At 37.8% G+C, this 14,426-nt stretch overlaps 1 protein-coding gene across 1 annotated transcript; it reads right to left on the bottom strand.

Annotated features, from left to right (window-relative positions):
• Positions 1-616: 616 nt before the first annotated feature.
• On the bottom strand, positions 617-14,311 carry LOC131984520 (probable ATP-dependent RNA helicase ddx6). The gene is made up of 13 exons (XM_059349363.1): positions 14,168-14,311; positions 10,597-11,701; positions 10,403-10,507; positions 9,766-9,895; positions 9,475-9,621; positions 9,123-9,217; positions 8,838-8,960; positions 8,344-8,472; positions 7,165-7,281; positions 6,965-7,028; positions 6,766-6,867; positions 5,694-5,914; positions 617-5,603 (listed from the first exon to the last, which is right to left on the bottom strand). Exons 2-12 carry the CDS (start codon positions 10,837-10,839, stop codon positions 5,700-5,702), a joined length of 1,470 nt encoding a protein of 489 aa, XP_059205346.1. The 5' UTR covers positions 10,840-11,701; positions 14,168-14,311; the 3' UTR covers positions 617-5,603; positions 5,694-5,699.
• Positions 14,312-14,426: the final 115 nt, after the last annotated feature.

Here is a 14,426-nt window from a genome sequence, read left to right as displayed (position 1 = left end):
TGCTGTGCTACAAGGTTAAGGTATCAGGAAAGGAAGGCCAAGAACTACGTATAAGATACATAAATAAAATATACCATTAAGGCTGCCAACAATGATATTAAAAATTAATGTAGCAATCAATCAATTCATTAATGTTGACATAAAGTGATGTTTTAAATAACTTAGTACTTTCGTATTTAGATTTATATATTACATACTACATATACAATATATACATTTAAACCATTTTTTTTATTTCTACACCATTTTCCCTTTGCTACTCCCTCCCTTTTTCATTTAAATTTATTTTATTTACTTCTGTAACAAAAAAAAATGGGGGGAGTGCATAAAAGTCAACTAATGGTTAGTAATTTTGTTCTGCATTCATGGTTATTCCTACAGAATATAGTGTATATTCAAAATGAAATATGTAAGGTTTTCTGATTCGATTTTGGCAAATAGTCCACATATGTCCACAAGATAAGTGTACATTATATCTTTAAGCTTTTTTGTTTTTACAATTAAATATATTCATTCTCCATACCAAAAACACCACAGAATGGTTGCTGTCACAGCTCAGACACCACATCATGTATTTGAATGACATCAATGCAATAAAATTAGAGACCAGGCAGCGTAAATTTCAGTTCAATTTATTGAATTTTTATAACCCCTGCATGTATTTCCATGTTACAACAGTAGAGGACAGAGTGATCAAGTACTTGGTGCCTCTTCAATGCATTTTGTCAGGAAAGAAAACAAAACAATGCAAATATGTCATTTTTCTGGTACCACCTGTGAGTTCTTTTTACTAATGGTAAGAAAAGGAAGTCAAGTGAGAGTGAGGATGGAAAATAAATAGACATCCGAAACATGAGTTTAGGTTATTACAAGTCCAAAATGATAACTCACTCGAACATGGGGCTGAGAAATTGTTTTGGGAGAAGCAGGGCCACCAAGGTACCAAATAAGTCCAGAGAGGTTTGAACAATTCAAATAAAAAGGTAGTTGTTTTTTTATAGGAAAACTTTGTTTTTAAGAATGAGGGATCGACTGAACCAACATTTTTATGAGCCAATTTAAAGTTACTTTGTTTTACCACTCCTTCCTATCTGTGTTGTAGAGAAAATACCACGGCTGCAACTTTATCCTCAGCTACATTAAAACAAAAATAATTTGAGAGCCAATTTAGAGAGTTCTTATCCATGTTGCAGAGGAATACTACTGAGACTTGACCCTCAGCTCACTACGACTCTGCTGAGTTCAGCTTTAAATTTGGCTGAAATGGCCTGAAGCGTGGGTGAGTCTACGTTAGTGCAGCAAATTAGGAGATCCAATTCAATTCAGCGATGCACAGTAGAAATATTAGAGGCAGCTCAGCCATTAAAACTAGTTTAAATTCAAGAATTCTTGTTTTGCTTCCTCCAATTTAGCATGTGCAGAATTCCTAAACTGCCATTTTTGCATCCAAATCCTCACCCTTTTCAAATTTCATTTTTTTTTTAACCCTTTTGAAACAAGTTTGACAAATACCACCCCCCCCCCCCCCCCCCGCTCCCGTCCACACTCCTGACTCCAGAGGCCAGAGAGTGCGCACACACACAGACGGACATCTTGACATCACCGGATGACAAAATCAACAGAATCACTCAACATTCATAACTGCATTCATTATAACCTCCTTTGTGACAGTGGATGCATGAGTTCAATACAGTTTATTACAACTTGTCTCAGTTTTGTAGCTCCACTTATCAGTTATTGTGTTTAAGGAAACTGTTATCATAACCAATAAAACATCTGGCTGGAGCTACTAAAAAAGTTGAATTTAGTAATAAAAGGTAGTTTTTCTTTCTTGTTTTGGGAGCAAATTCCAGGCATGAGTCTGGGTTAATGTCTATTATTCAAAAGCAAAGGGGGGATTTTTTTAAAGCTACCTTTGTCAAAAATTTGTCAAAAAATTCCACAACTATCTCCACTGAGTCTCAATTGAATTAACTATAAATGTACGTGGAATCATTGCTGTTATTTGGATCACAAAGGAGATTATAGAACGACTGTCAGGGACGTGATCGGGGACATAGAACAGAGAAAAAGAACAGAAAAGTGGAAATTTCTCATTAGAAATTTGGTTTGTGTCCACGAACTTGAGCTCCTGCAGGAAGAGGGAGGATGAAACAGAGAAACAAACAAACAAACAGAAATCACGTCCCTGACGACTGTAAACAGCCATACTGATATTTAAGACATCGCCAACAGAGACACAAGACGAGTCTGCACACAGAAACACAGAAAAAAGAAGTACAATTAAGCTTACATGCAGCCTCAAACTATTGACAGTTTCACTTATTCCAAATCATCCACACAAGTTTGATCCAATTTCTCTGAAACCATCTGATTTTCTGGTTTAGTCAATGCTGCATGTAAGCGTAATGATTTTTAAACAGCCTGTCACAGCTTCAAACAGACATCTCACACTTTCTTTCACACTCAAACACACACAGACACCTTGCTCAAACAGTCTCACACACACACCTTGCTCAAACAGTCTCATACACACCTCATTCAAACACACACGTCTCTCTTTTTACAAACACTCATACGACATTCTCCTTTTTTGGTTTTGCTTCAATGTAAATCCTGAAAATCTATTTCAAGAAAAAAAAAGAAACAAAAAAAAAAATTAATTCTCCTCCTGCTCATGAAGCAAAGTATTTTCTTTTTTTCTATTTAACGTATAATTGTAAACGACTAGTGTAAACAATGAATCATTTACAATTTTAGCCTCCTCAAAATGATTCATAACACCTCGTATAAAGATTGCCCTCGAGGAAAACGGATCGAGTTGCTGAGAAAACAAATCGCAGCACTTTCAATCATCCGTCACACAAACGTGGAACAGATTTGAGAAGATCTCAGTGCTGCGATTCTTTCCAGAAACTATCTCCTGTATAACTTAACACTCTCTCTGGCACTTAAAAACACAAAGAAAACAAGGTATTTTTGCGTACTTTGAGGGATAAACAACTTTAAATCAAAGCTTTTGTCTTTGCTTTAAGTACCAGAGAGAAGGAACGATTCAAGATGCCCAAAGAGCATCTGATAAAACACTTGGCTTCTGCAAACCCACCCAGAAAAAAAAAAAAAAAATTACCCAGTGCTAAAGCCTCACAGTCCCCTCCCTCCCCTTGTCAAAGTATGGAAACCCATTTCCACCATGTGATGAAAAAAAAAGGTCCTGTAAGTCATTATCATTCTTTCTCAAAATAATGATTAAGTATCTCAAATAACAAACCTAGAATATTTCAAAAATATTTATCATCTTTTGTCTTTGAGAAACTCTCAAACTTCGGAGAAATTGTCCCAAAATAAGATTATGTCTTGCAAAAAATGAGAAAATGAGTTATTACCTCAAAATAGACTAGAGAATCTTTCTGAATAATATTTTTTGATTATATCTCAAAATAGTGAGAAACTTTGGAGGAATAAAGATCTTAATAGAAATAGTGACTCACTATCTCAAAATAATAAATTCTGAAAAATAAGAACTTTGCATCTTTAAAAAATATTTAAAAAACAGAAACCATAACTAACGAGTCGGTATCTAAAAATGCTGAGAATTTTTTTTTAAAAATAATACATTTGTATCTTGAAAATAATTGATTTAAAAGAAAAAAGAAAGTTAAACTCCCAAAATAAAAAAAGTATCTCAAAATAATCCGTATCGTGGCAAAGTTTTTCATTATTTTGCGCTTTTTACACTCATTATTTCGAGATACCAAATCTTTATTTTGAGAAAAGTTATGATTTAGAGGATCTTTTGTTGTTTCAACACAAGTTTTCATCTCATTTTTTTAGAAATGGGTTTCCATAAGAAACTGCTTGAAGCAACATCAAAAATAAATTTTAAAAGCAAAAATATTTTCTTTTTTATGTCTTTTTTTAACATTAGTGACGCTCTGTAAAGGGGAGGACAAAAACAAAGAAGTCACAGCTGCCTGTTCAGAAGATGCTACAATTTTGCTTTCAAACACAGAGCACGTCCCTCACATGTTTATAATTATATATATATATAAAAAAAGAAAGATACCGCTGCTGCTGCATGAAGAAAACTGACTTTTCTCTGATTTTAGTTTTAGTTCAATTGAAGGTCAACGTGGTCTGAGCCAGTTCTACCACCAGGTGGTCCATGAAACCCTTTTTATATATTCAGAATATATTTTCATAAAAGCAAAGCCTGAAGAGGAGTTTCTAATGCAGCAGCAGCAATACAAGTGTCAAATAAAGAGCTTGGCATTCAACCACTGGGCGAGAGAGTTTCACATTGGCAACTAATACATTCACCAACTTCAATTTTGTCATGATGGGGCTTAAACAAAACCTTATTTGCAAAAATGCTCCTGTAATTAATTCCAACTTGTAGTTTCAAAAGAATCTGAAGCAACCCGGGGGACAAAAGGAAAGAAAATTACAGAAAATAAACGATTGTTTTGCACCAACTTCCACAAAAGACCTATCGATACTCTAATTTATGTATCAGCTTATTAATGTTACTATCAAAGCTGTTGTGAACCAGCCTCTGATGCATTAGTCCTGTGCTGCAGCAGCAAGCAGGAGAGGAAACCAGTTTGTCATCTTCCAGCTTCAGTGGCCGATGGGTTTACAGTATTCACCAGCCCAATATGGTTATTTAATGTAAAAGAACGTCCAGACAAAAAGCCGTCTGCACACCAGCGACAGCCACAATGCAACAACATGAGGCTGCTATTCATCTCCTGCGCTGCGCTGTTTGTGTGGCTGCAGGCTTAAACATCCATGAATCAGTATATGGGGGTGGGGGGGCTTGTGTCTTTTTTTGCCGTCTTCTCGTATTAACTCTGCTCATGTAATATTCATAGTGAAAGGGAAAAACAGTCACGCAGTACTTAAATAAAGCTGCCCTTTTTTTATTGCAACGTTCACATTAAAAATAAACGTTCACATTCAGGATGGTTGTTAAGGAGCCGTGTTTCGACGCACCTCTCAGCAGGTGTGTGTGTTGTCTTTTTCCCTTGCATAATGGATGTTTTTAAATAAACTCGGGTTACTATTAAATTCATCGTATTTGTGCTCGTACTCTGCTGCGCCACAGAAGACAGCAGGCTATGAATGGATGAGTGCACATGGGAGTAAGTAAGGCACTTAAGTGACAACAACAGTGTAAGTGGACAGACTGATGGCTGGTGTAAGTGCACCATTGTAACATTAAAAAGAGGCCAAACTCGCCGCGGACAATGAAAACTGTCTCCAAGAACGACCGGTTCAAAACAGCTTTGATACTCTTCTGCATTGCTCTCTCCGTTTTGACAGCAAGTGCCGTCTTACCAAGAGAAATCCTCGGGAAAGTAGGCTAAGCTCATACGCAGGATGCACGGTCCGTTCTGAGTTTGGTGCAAAACAATAGAGTTTCTCAATAACTTAAAAAACAAATGAGGCAGCTCTCTTTGAGGAAAAGATAAGGAAATGCTTAAACATAAAAAAAACAGCCTTTACATCCATTCAACAGGCTCTGAAAACAAGTGAGAAACTGAAGAGTTGCCTGAAGCCTGTGTGCAAGCGCTGATGTCTGTGCAAAAGCCCGGTGTGTCCTGGAGGTGGGGGGATAAAAACTGGTTAGAAAGACGAGTCGTAAGTTTTTAATGCAGGAAAAGTAAAACAAAAAAATGATCTCTTCTCACCTGTTTTTAGGTGCTGTCCTGTTGGCGTCCTGGTTTCTCCTCAATCTCCTCCACGTCACAGTCAGCGCCGGACGAGTGGAACTCGGCCACGTACAGGCTCTTGTCGATGCTGCTGGGAATGGGCTTGATGTCGGTCACCAGCTGGTCTTCGATGGCCTTCAGGTTGAAGCGGTCCTCTGATGTGATCAGGTTGATGGCCAAGCCCAGGTGACCAAACCTCCCTGAGAGCAAGAGAATATGATTAGAATTACCACCCCACCAGTCACGCTGGAGTTTATATCCATATCTGGAGTGAAGATTTAATATTCATTTTTAATAAGAGTTTCACGGTCGTCGTCTAAACATTACTGTCCCCAATTCAGTGTCCAACCAAATATGAAATGTAGCCACAATCACAGTAAAGTTGACCTTTTGGCAATAAAATCTCATTGCTTCATTTGATCCCATAAGACATTCATATACCTTTCGTAGCTATGAACTCCTGAGTTATGGACAGTGTATTTTGTGAGTTCACAGTGACCTTAATGACCAAAATCTAATCAGTTCAGCCTTTAGTTCAAGAGGAAGAGTGTGCTCACGTTAATGGGATAGACAGCCATGGTTGGTGGCATTACGCTTTTAGGTTACAATCAGTGTTTATTTTTAAATCCATCAATTTACCAATAATTACATAGTGTTTTTGATTATTTTATCTCTTCTATTTATCCATTTCATACAGTCTTGTTCCTGAAAGTCATCCTGCTTGCCGTGAAAGACGTTGAGCTATGACCGGTCATGGACCAATGTGTGGACTTGTCATGTCTCCCAGTCAAGTCAGGGCAAGATTTTATGACTCCAACCAACTAATCTGACAAAATGACCATTGTACAAGACAAAAACACTGTGCAGTCGGAGCCGGACATAAGGTTGCTCAAAGATTGCACATTACAGACTGTGTATTTTTTTGCTTATGTTTATCAGGATTTTGCTTTGCATTCTTCTTCTAAATCCTGTTTTCAAACCAGTTTCCTCAAATGGGACAGTGAAGCTTCAATTAAATGAAGCAGTGCACATTATCAAGGCGTAAACGTACCTGATCTTCCAATACGATGGAGGTAAGTCTCAGCGTTCTTGGGGAAGTCGAAGTTGATGACCACGTTGACAGCCTGGATGTCAATACCTCTGGTGAAGAGATCTAGTGGAAGAAATTAAGATTTCAGTCTCATAACTACAGTGGTTTTCTGGGTAACATTAACTGGATAGTTCTGACGTGTGAGAGTACAGAAACTCACCAGTGCAGACGAGGTTTCTGCAGAGTCCATTTCTGAAGTCGTGGAATACACGGTTTCTGTATTCCTGAAAAACAAACAAGACATTAAATGCCATAAAAGAGACTATTTAAGACAATCAAAACATTTTTACAAGTATAAATATAAGAGTACATTAAAAAGGCATAAAGAAAACTTTTTTCTCAGCTGCTTCTTGTCCTCACCTGCATCATCTTGGCATGGATGTAGAAGCAGGAGTAGCCCAGCTGAGTGATCTTCTTGGCCAAGAGCTCCACCCTCTGAGTTGAATTACAGAAGATGATCGACTGGTTGATCTGAAGCTGTGACAGAGACGAACAAAAAGAACACATTAAGGATCACGATGTGTTGGAGATGTTACATTTCACCCCCATACGATGCAACCATAAAAAAGTAGACTAAATTTTCAACAACTAAAAATGCACTGCTGTATTGTGTCAGGCCTTTTTTGTTTATGATAAACAGCAACACATGGAGTTAAAAAAAAAAAAAAGCTTTTGCACCACAGTAATATGAGAAGTGTTCTGTGAATGTAGTAATGGCAGTGGGCAGTTTAAAATGCATGGAAGGATCGTTTCAACACATCTAAAATAAATTTGATAGATGTGGACCCTACATGAGTGCTGCTGCCTCTCTCCTACATATATAAAATACTTTCTCAGGGGGGAAACAGAGCACCATAATGACTGGTGTAAACTCCTGGACACAAGCATTACCACAATCCTCAGCACACTCGCCAAACTACTCCTCAACATCCCGTCTAGTCTTGTCCTTCTTTGGTAATTTTTTGGACATCAGTCTTTAAAACTACTTCGGAAACACTTCACCACCAAAGTGAGCCAAATCCTTTGACTAACATTTCTGGCACTGCTCCATCTTTGGATTTGCCAAAAGCCAAACTGAACCTGTTGGCTTCTACTTCTTCACTGGCTCGACAAGCCATCTTATTTAAGTGGAAGGATTCTTTCCCTCCTTGAAACTCAGACTGGAAAAGAGACATTGTGTCCTGAAAATCCATTATGCTACTCAGTGAACAGAGAGACAATTTTACAAGTTTTCTTTCTCTATCCTATTTACGATTCAGGGATTGGAGCAAGAAAAGATTTGTGAGCCTGAAAAGTAGTACAGGGGGAAATTTGTACAAAGCATTGACATTTTATGTGGTGCTGAAGAACCTTAAGCCCTGCTGATTTCTATTATTATTCAACCTACTTTTTCTGTTACCATTAAGGTCTATTATATACATTTTCTCTGTATCTCTCTGTACTCTCTATATATTAATCCTTTCCCTGTGCAGCCACCGTTTCATTATTGAATGAAATAAATGAAATGCATGGCTGGTGAATTTAGAGTAAGTCAGTTACCCTGGAGAACAGCGTGTTGAGACAGTGGACTTTCTGCCTTTCCGTGACGTAGGCGTAGTACTGAGTAATGCCCTTCAGAGTCAGCTCCTCCATCAGGTTTATCTCATAGGGTTTCTGAAGGTGCTTGGCCTACAGCAAGGACACATAGAATAAATAGATTAGAGTGTGTGCATTTAAATACATAGAATTTTACAAATGTACAAGCCTGAAAGACTTCACTTAAGTAATGAAATGCATTGTTGTTTCGGGTTTAATATTAGCTTTGGTTGACTATAGCCTGAGAAGCATTTACATATGTAGTTTCCTGAAAAACTGACTGTTGGCTGAACTGTTTTAGACAAGGACAGCCCTGGAAACATATAAAACACACAGACACAAACACAGATCTGGGCACAGTGTGAGAACAGCTTGGTCTGCAGTGTGAGCCAAGTGGTGCCAAGTGGCCCAGAGCCATCGGGTTGGCTGAGTGGTGCAGCAATTAGCCGACTACCCACCATGAACTTCTGCACGCTGATGGGGAAGGTTGCAGAGTAGAGCAGGATCTGCCTGTTCTTGGCCAGGAAGCTGATGATATCCTCGATGAGCACCACAAAATCCTGAGACAGCAGCTTATCCGCCTGAGAGGAAACGCAGACAATTAAACATGATGCAGACAAAGCTCCGGCCTGGAAAAACAAGCTGATTTTCATTCAAATCAAATAACAGATTATCAGACGTTAAAAAGTGTTAGTCATTGTCAGTATATTCTACTGATTAGGAGCAGATTCAGTCATGTTTACCTCATCCATCACCATCATCTGGACTCTATCCACCTTTGCAACTCCCTTCTTTATCAAGTCCAGGATCCTACCAGGCGTGGCGATGACCACATGCACTGAAGTAGAAAGAAAGACAAAAAATATCAAACACTGAGATATGATTGTCATCACATTTGTACCTTTAATCCTATTAATGCTCAAATTGTACACTTTTAAAAGGAATCAGAAAAGAACACAAGCTGAACTGCATAAACCAACATGCAGACTGGATGTATTAATGTCTGATACTGTGTGTGTTTGTCAGAACATAACAGTGTGTGTAGTGGGCAGAATATCAAGAAGTAGGTCAGTGAGATACACCGTGGCTTCTTACCGGTCTCATCCAGACGCATGATGTCATCTCGCAGGTTGGTGCCACCGGTGGTGGCCATGACTTTGACTCCCCCCAGGTGTTTGCTGATCTGGATGGAGATCTGGCTCACCTGCAGTGCCAGCTCACGGGTGGGCACCATGACAATTGCTAATGCAAAAATATAAATAAATATGAAAGTTATGTACTAGTAAGGGATGAGGGGACGAGAAAAAAGCTAGAGGAGAAGTAAAGGGTCGATGGTTAAGGGTGGAGGATGAGTGTAACTGTATAAAACAGCACACAGTGTCTCACCCTGTATGTGGTCCTTTTTCAGGTCTATTCTCTCCAGCAGTGGGATGAGATAGGCTCCACTTTTCCCTGTTCCGTTTTTAGCCCGAGCCAAAATATCCCGCCCAGACAGGGCAATGGGAATGCTCTCCTCCTACAAGGAAACAAAAATATTATCCTTTTTATTGCACTGCAGCATGATACTTCATAACTCTGCAATAATTCTCTCATCCACATATTGATTTCACTCAACCACTGACATTACATTATATGAACAAGAACTATTCATTAAAAGGTCTGCCAAGTTGTGAAAAATATAGCCTGTGTCTCACATCTTCGACAATGACAGGTCTGTGTCTGTAATGCTTAAAAAAACCTGCGACATCTCTAGTTTGCTTTGACAAAAGGTCAAGATCTTTCATTTAAATATATACAACGAATAAGACTGCAGGGAACAAAGGAAAGACACTAAAAGCCTTTATACACTAAACAAGTCAATACTTGTAAAAATATAGTTTTATGCTAAATATTTGCAGGCAAGTACTTGTCATTTATTTGTCACGATGGCAGTGTGTAAAGGCTTTAAAAAGCTATGCTTAATAATTATTGTTGAGGTATGATGATCACTTTAGGCCCATCTAGTAAAAAAAAAGAGCCATACCTGAATAGGGGAAGGCTTCTCCCAACCCATCTCAAAGATGCCCATCAGGAGTTCTCTTTTGAGACAGTAATCTTCAAATTCATTCCCCTTAGTGGACGTCACATCCTACAGTAGACACAGAACGGTTAGGACGACAGTAGAAAACTTGTTCTAAGGTACAGTAATATATGAGAAACTGATCGAGTTTGACTCACTGAGGTTTTGACCCTGTTGTCTTTGGGAGGGAGCTTTAGGCTCTTTTTCCAGTCATCTCCAAACTTGATGCCTCCTCCGTCTTGAGTGGCACCGCCTGCTATCTGGGGTGCCCCCAAAGCCTTCCCTTGAGTTGTGGGTGCTGGCTGGACTGAAGCTGGTTTGGTCTGTCCTCTGAGCTGCCCGTTCTGCTTGTTCAGTCCCATGACGACTGGGCCAACGTTTTCTGTTCTGGCAGTTGCCATTTTTCCTGTTTTCCTTGCTTTTGTTTTTTTTCTTCAAAGTATTAGATTTTTGCCTCTTAGGTTTTTCTTTTTAAAAATTCTCTTCAAAAGTAAAAAAGTTTAATAAAGCATTAACAAACGATATTCTCTATTCTTTTTTTTTAAGTCCAAAGCTTTTACAACAGAAGTCAATTCGTAGTATTTACATATACACATGTACGTGCAGTTCGGTCCCCTTCAACAACAGAGTGACTGACGTACAAGAACAACAACAAAAAAAAACACGTTTTTACACAAGAGCTCTTCGAAATGAAGAGAAAATTGCATTCATATGCATGAATATACTTGCCCACAATATAGAAAAATTATATGTGAACAAGTATCAAAGCGGTTCAAGTCCTGAAATAGAACAACTAAGGCAATCTGAACTTGGGGAACAGCCTCTTCAATATAATCTTAGTTCAATGCTTAAACTTCTGTTTCTAAATTGAACGATATTTCTTCTTTCCACTTTGAGTCCATAGAGTTGCTCAATATCCCTGTCCTTGAAAAAAAAGGATGTCCAACTTTGTACAAGTTTTCCCCCAAAATCATATAGTCTGTAATGCTCTCCGTTTATTTCCACTGTGTGGATATACGTCGCTCCACTGTGTGAAAAAACTGGATCCTGAATTCACAAATACAAGGGGTTTTCTAGTCCAAAGCCAAAAAGCTTTCTACCCCTTTTAAGTCCTCAGTGTGCGTTTCCTCTCTCTCCTCCAGGTGTTCGACCCTCTCTCCTCCCAGACACCACAGGTCTTCAGGTCGGTGTGTGACGTGTGTGAGTGTGGCCGTGATCAACGCGCTGCCTCCTCAAAGTCAGCCAACAACTCAAACTTGTAACCTAAAAAACATTCAACCAAAAGATTTTAAAACAAAACATGAGCAGTAGGTTAACCAGTCAGGCAATTAACAGGTAACTGACTCAATCTGGAAAAATGTTTAAGTTGTTCATCAAATAAAAACAATTACAAAATGTATGTATTTTTTATGTCTTTAAAAGACACTTTATAACAATCTGTTTCTACCACTACACTCCTGTACATATGTATACCAACCTGTCCTTGTACATATTTTTCTCGTCTTCTTTGCCATTTTTAATATTTGTATTTCTGTATGAGAGCAAACAAAACAGAACCAAATTCAGAGTATATGCACCTGTACCTGGCCAATAAAGATGATTCTAAATATAATCTGCTGCACTTTACTGCTCTTTGCACCTATGTCATTACCTGTGTTCTGACAAGAAAAAGTTTAATCTCATGTAATTAACCTTTAGTGATTTTAAATTGCAATTCCTAGATTTGTTGTATTTTAATCCTGTCTAGCACACTGAATTGCCCCAGTGTATCAAATGTGCTAAACAAACAAAGTAGTCTGGCATTGCCTGAAACGTACATTTTTTTGTGCCAAATAATTTTTTCTCACTAGCCAAGTTGTGAATAATTTCAAATAAAATCAAACACTGATTTGATCTTTTGAAAAAGCTGTTTCATTAATTTTTGTCACTAGTAACTTATGATGGGTACTTTTTATTACTGACATTTTACACACCAAACAAGCAATGATAGACAAATCGAGAAATAATAAGGTGCAATGTTATTAAACACACAAGATCAATTGCTGCACATTATGCATGGAATATGCTACAGAAAGACTTGAAACTAACTGAATTAATTTCTTTGAGCACTTTAAAATCCAAACTGAGTTATTGAGGCCAATTCCACAATATGCACTTGTTTCTCATAACGCGTTTAAGGTACGTAATTATGTAACTGTATTTTGTGTTTGCTGCCTCTTGGCCAGGGCTCCCTTGAAAAAGGTTGTTAATGGTTCTTAATCTCAATTGGATATTTCCTGGTTAAATAAAAGGTTAAATAATAAAAACACTATACCTCGCTAGACCTCACCACAGTGAAAGGCTTTAACAGCCAATTAGTTAAATGGTTTGGTTTAAGATTGCACAGGTGAACCTGCCAGGTGGCAATCTTCTGAGGCCGATTAGCGAAGCCCAAACTGCCAGAATTAAACCCTTTGATGCACAACATATAAACACCTTCTAATGCACAACATGGGTCAAAAATGACCCGCATTCATTTCCCATGTTATTTCATGGCTGTGTTTGAATATCTTTTTTTTTTTTATTACAACAGATTAAATTCCATTTTTCCTTTCATATTTTATGAAGAAAAATAGTTTTGTATTATTACATCAAGTAATGCGAGTGATACACTGAATTAACAATTTTAGTATATGTGTAACTATATATGTCTTATTTTTAAGGTTTAACTTTGAAAGAGTTTTTAGAACCACCAGATTACATTGGAAAATCACATATTTTAACATTTGAGACTTATTAGAGCCACCAAATAATAATTTCCATTGGAAAAAGACAAATTTAACAAAATAGGATAGTTATTATTTGTCTTCTTTGTCAGGTTTTGAATTGGTGATAACGTGTAAACACCTTCCAATGCACAACATTTGGCAAAAATGACTTTGTGCATTAGAAACATACTGATAAAAAAAGTTTTTTTTAATCCAAAAAAAGTATTTTTTTATTATCATTTTTATCCAATGAAAACAAAAAAATTAGATGTATGATCAAAAACAAGTTAATTGAGGAAGACCTGGAATACTGAATGATGACCCATGTTGTGCATCAAAGGGTTAAAATAAGACTGACCCACAGTAAAGACCATGTCTGGCTAATATACATTAAAGCATAACAGCGTGTATATTAACTGTCTGCTGATGCTCTTACCACATTAACTTTGTTAGTTAATTTACTTTAGTGAGTTTTAAACCTTTGGCTCGTGTTTCCACTCAGATGAACGTCAAGTTATGTTTTAAAATTTGTTCACAACGAAAAACTTAACTTCAAACTATTCCAACTATCTATTTGGTTCTACTAGTCTTACTGTACTAAAACAATAACTTAACGTTACCTTAAAGCCGCGGCTCAGGTGAAGCAGCATTAGCTCCGCTGGGCTAACTGCTACTGAGTTAAAGCTAAGCCAGTTAGCTCAGAGCTAGCGAACAGCTAAGCCGTTTCCACACTCGAAGACTTTTATTGAGCTTTTAAGCACAAATAATAAAATTAGGCGTGTAAAGTTTAGCGACTATATCATTATATATCGTGACATTCTTCGTTAATGTATGATTAACACCAAATTAGCAGGTTCGTTAGCCTCGGGGCTAATTTAGCACAAATAACTCCACTCGCTAACGTTAGCTTTGTGCTAACAGCTCACAACAACTCGGATGTTTTTAACGGAAATTGGACGGTTCAACGTCACCGCAAACCTACCTCAGTTCCTCTGTTATTTAACAAGGTGTACTCAGTGTGCGGTTGATCAACTGCTCCCTTTACAATTCACATTAATAACTGATTTTTTACTTGAAATAAATCGCCTCTATTGTGTTTCTTCTTCCTTTAAATCAACATGGTCGCCTTCTTCTTCGTCTTCTCTTCCTCGGTGTCTCTCTCCTGTTTATTACATGTGACACTCTGTGACGCTACCGCCCACTGCCGCCACACCTGGTTACTACATATATTTTTTACCCAT

This window comes from Centropristis striata, chromosome 14 (genome assembly GCF_030273125.1).
Source record: "Centropristis striata isolate RG_2023a ecotype Rhode Island chromosome 14, C.striata_1.0, whole genome shotgun sequence".
In the NCBI taxonomy this organism is placed as follows: Eukaryota; Metazoa; Chordata; class Actinopteri; order Perciformes; family Serranidae; genus Centropristis; species Centropristis striata.
Note: the sequence above shows the minus strand (reverse complement) of the source record. Positions and strands in the feature narration are given on the sequence as shown.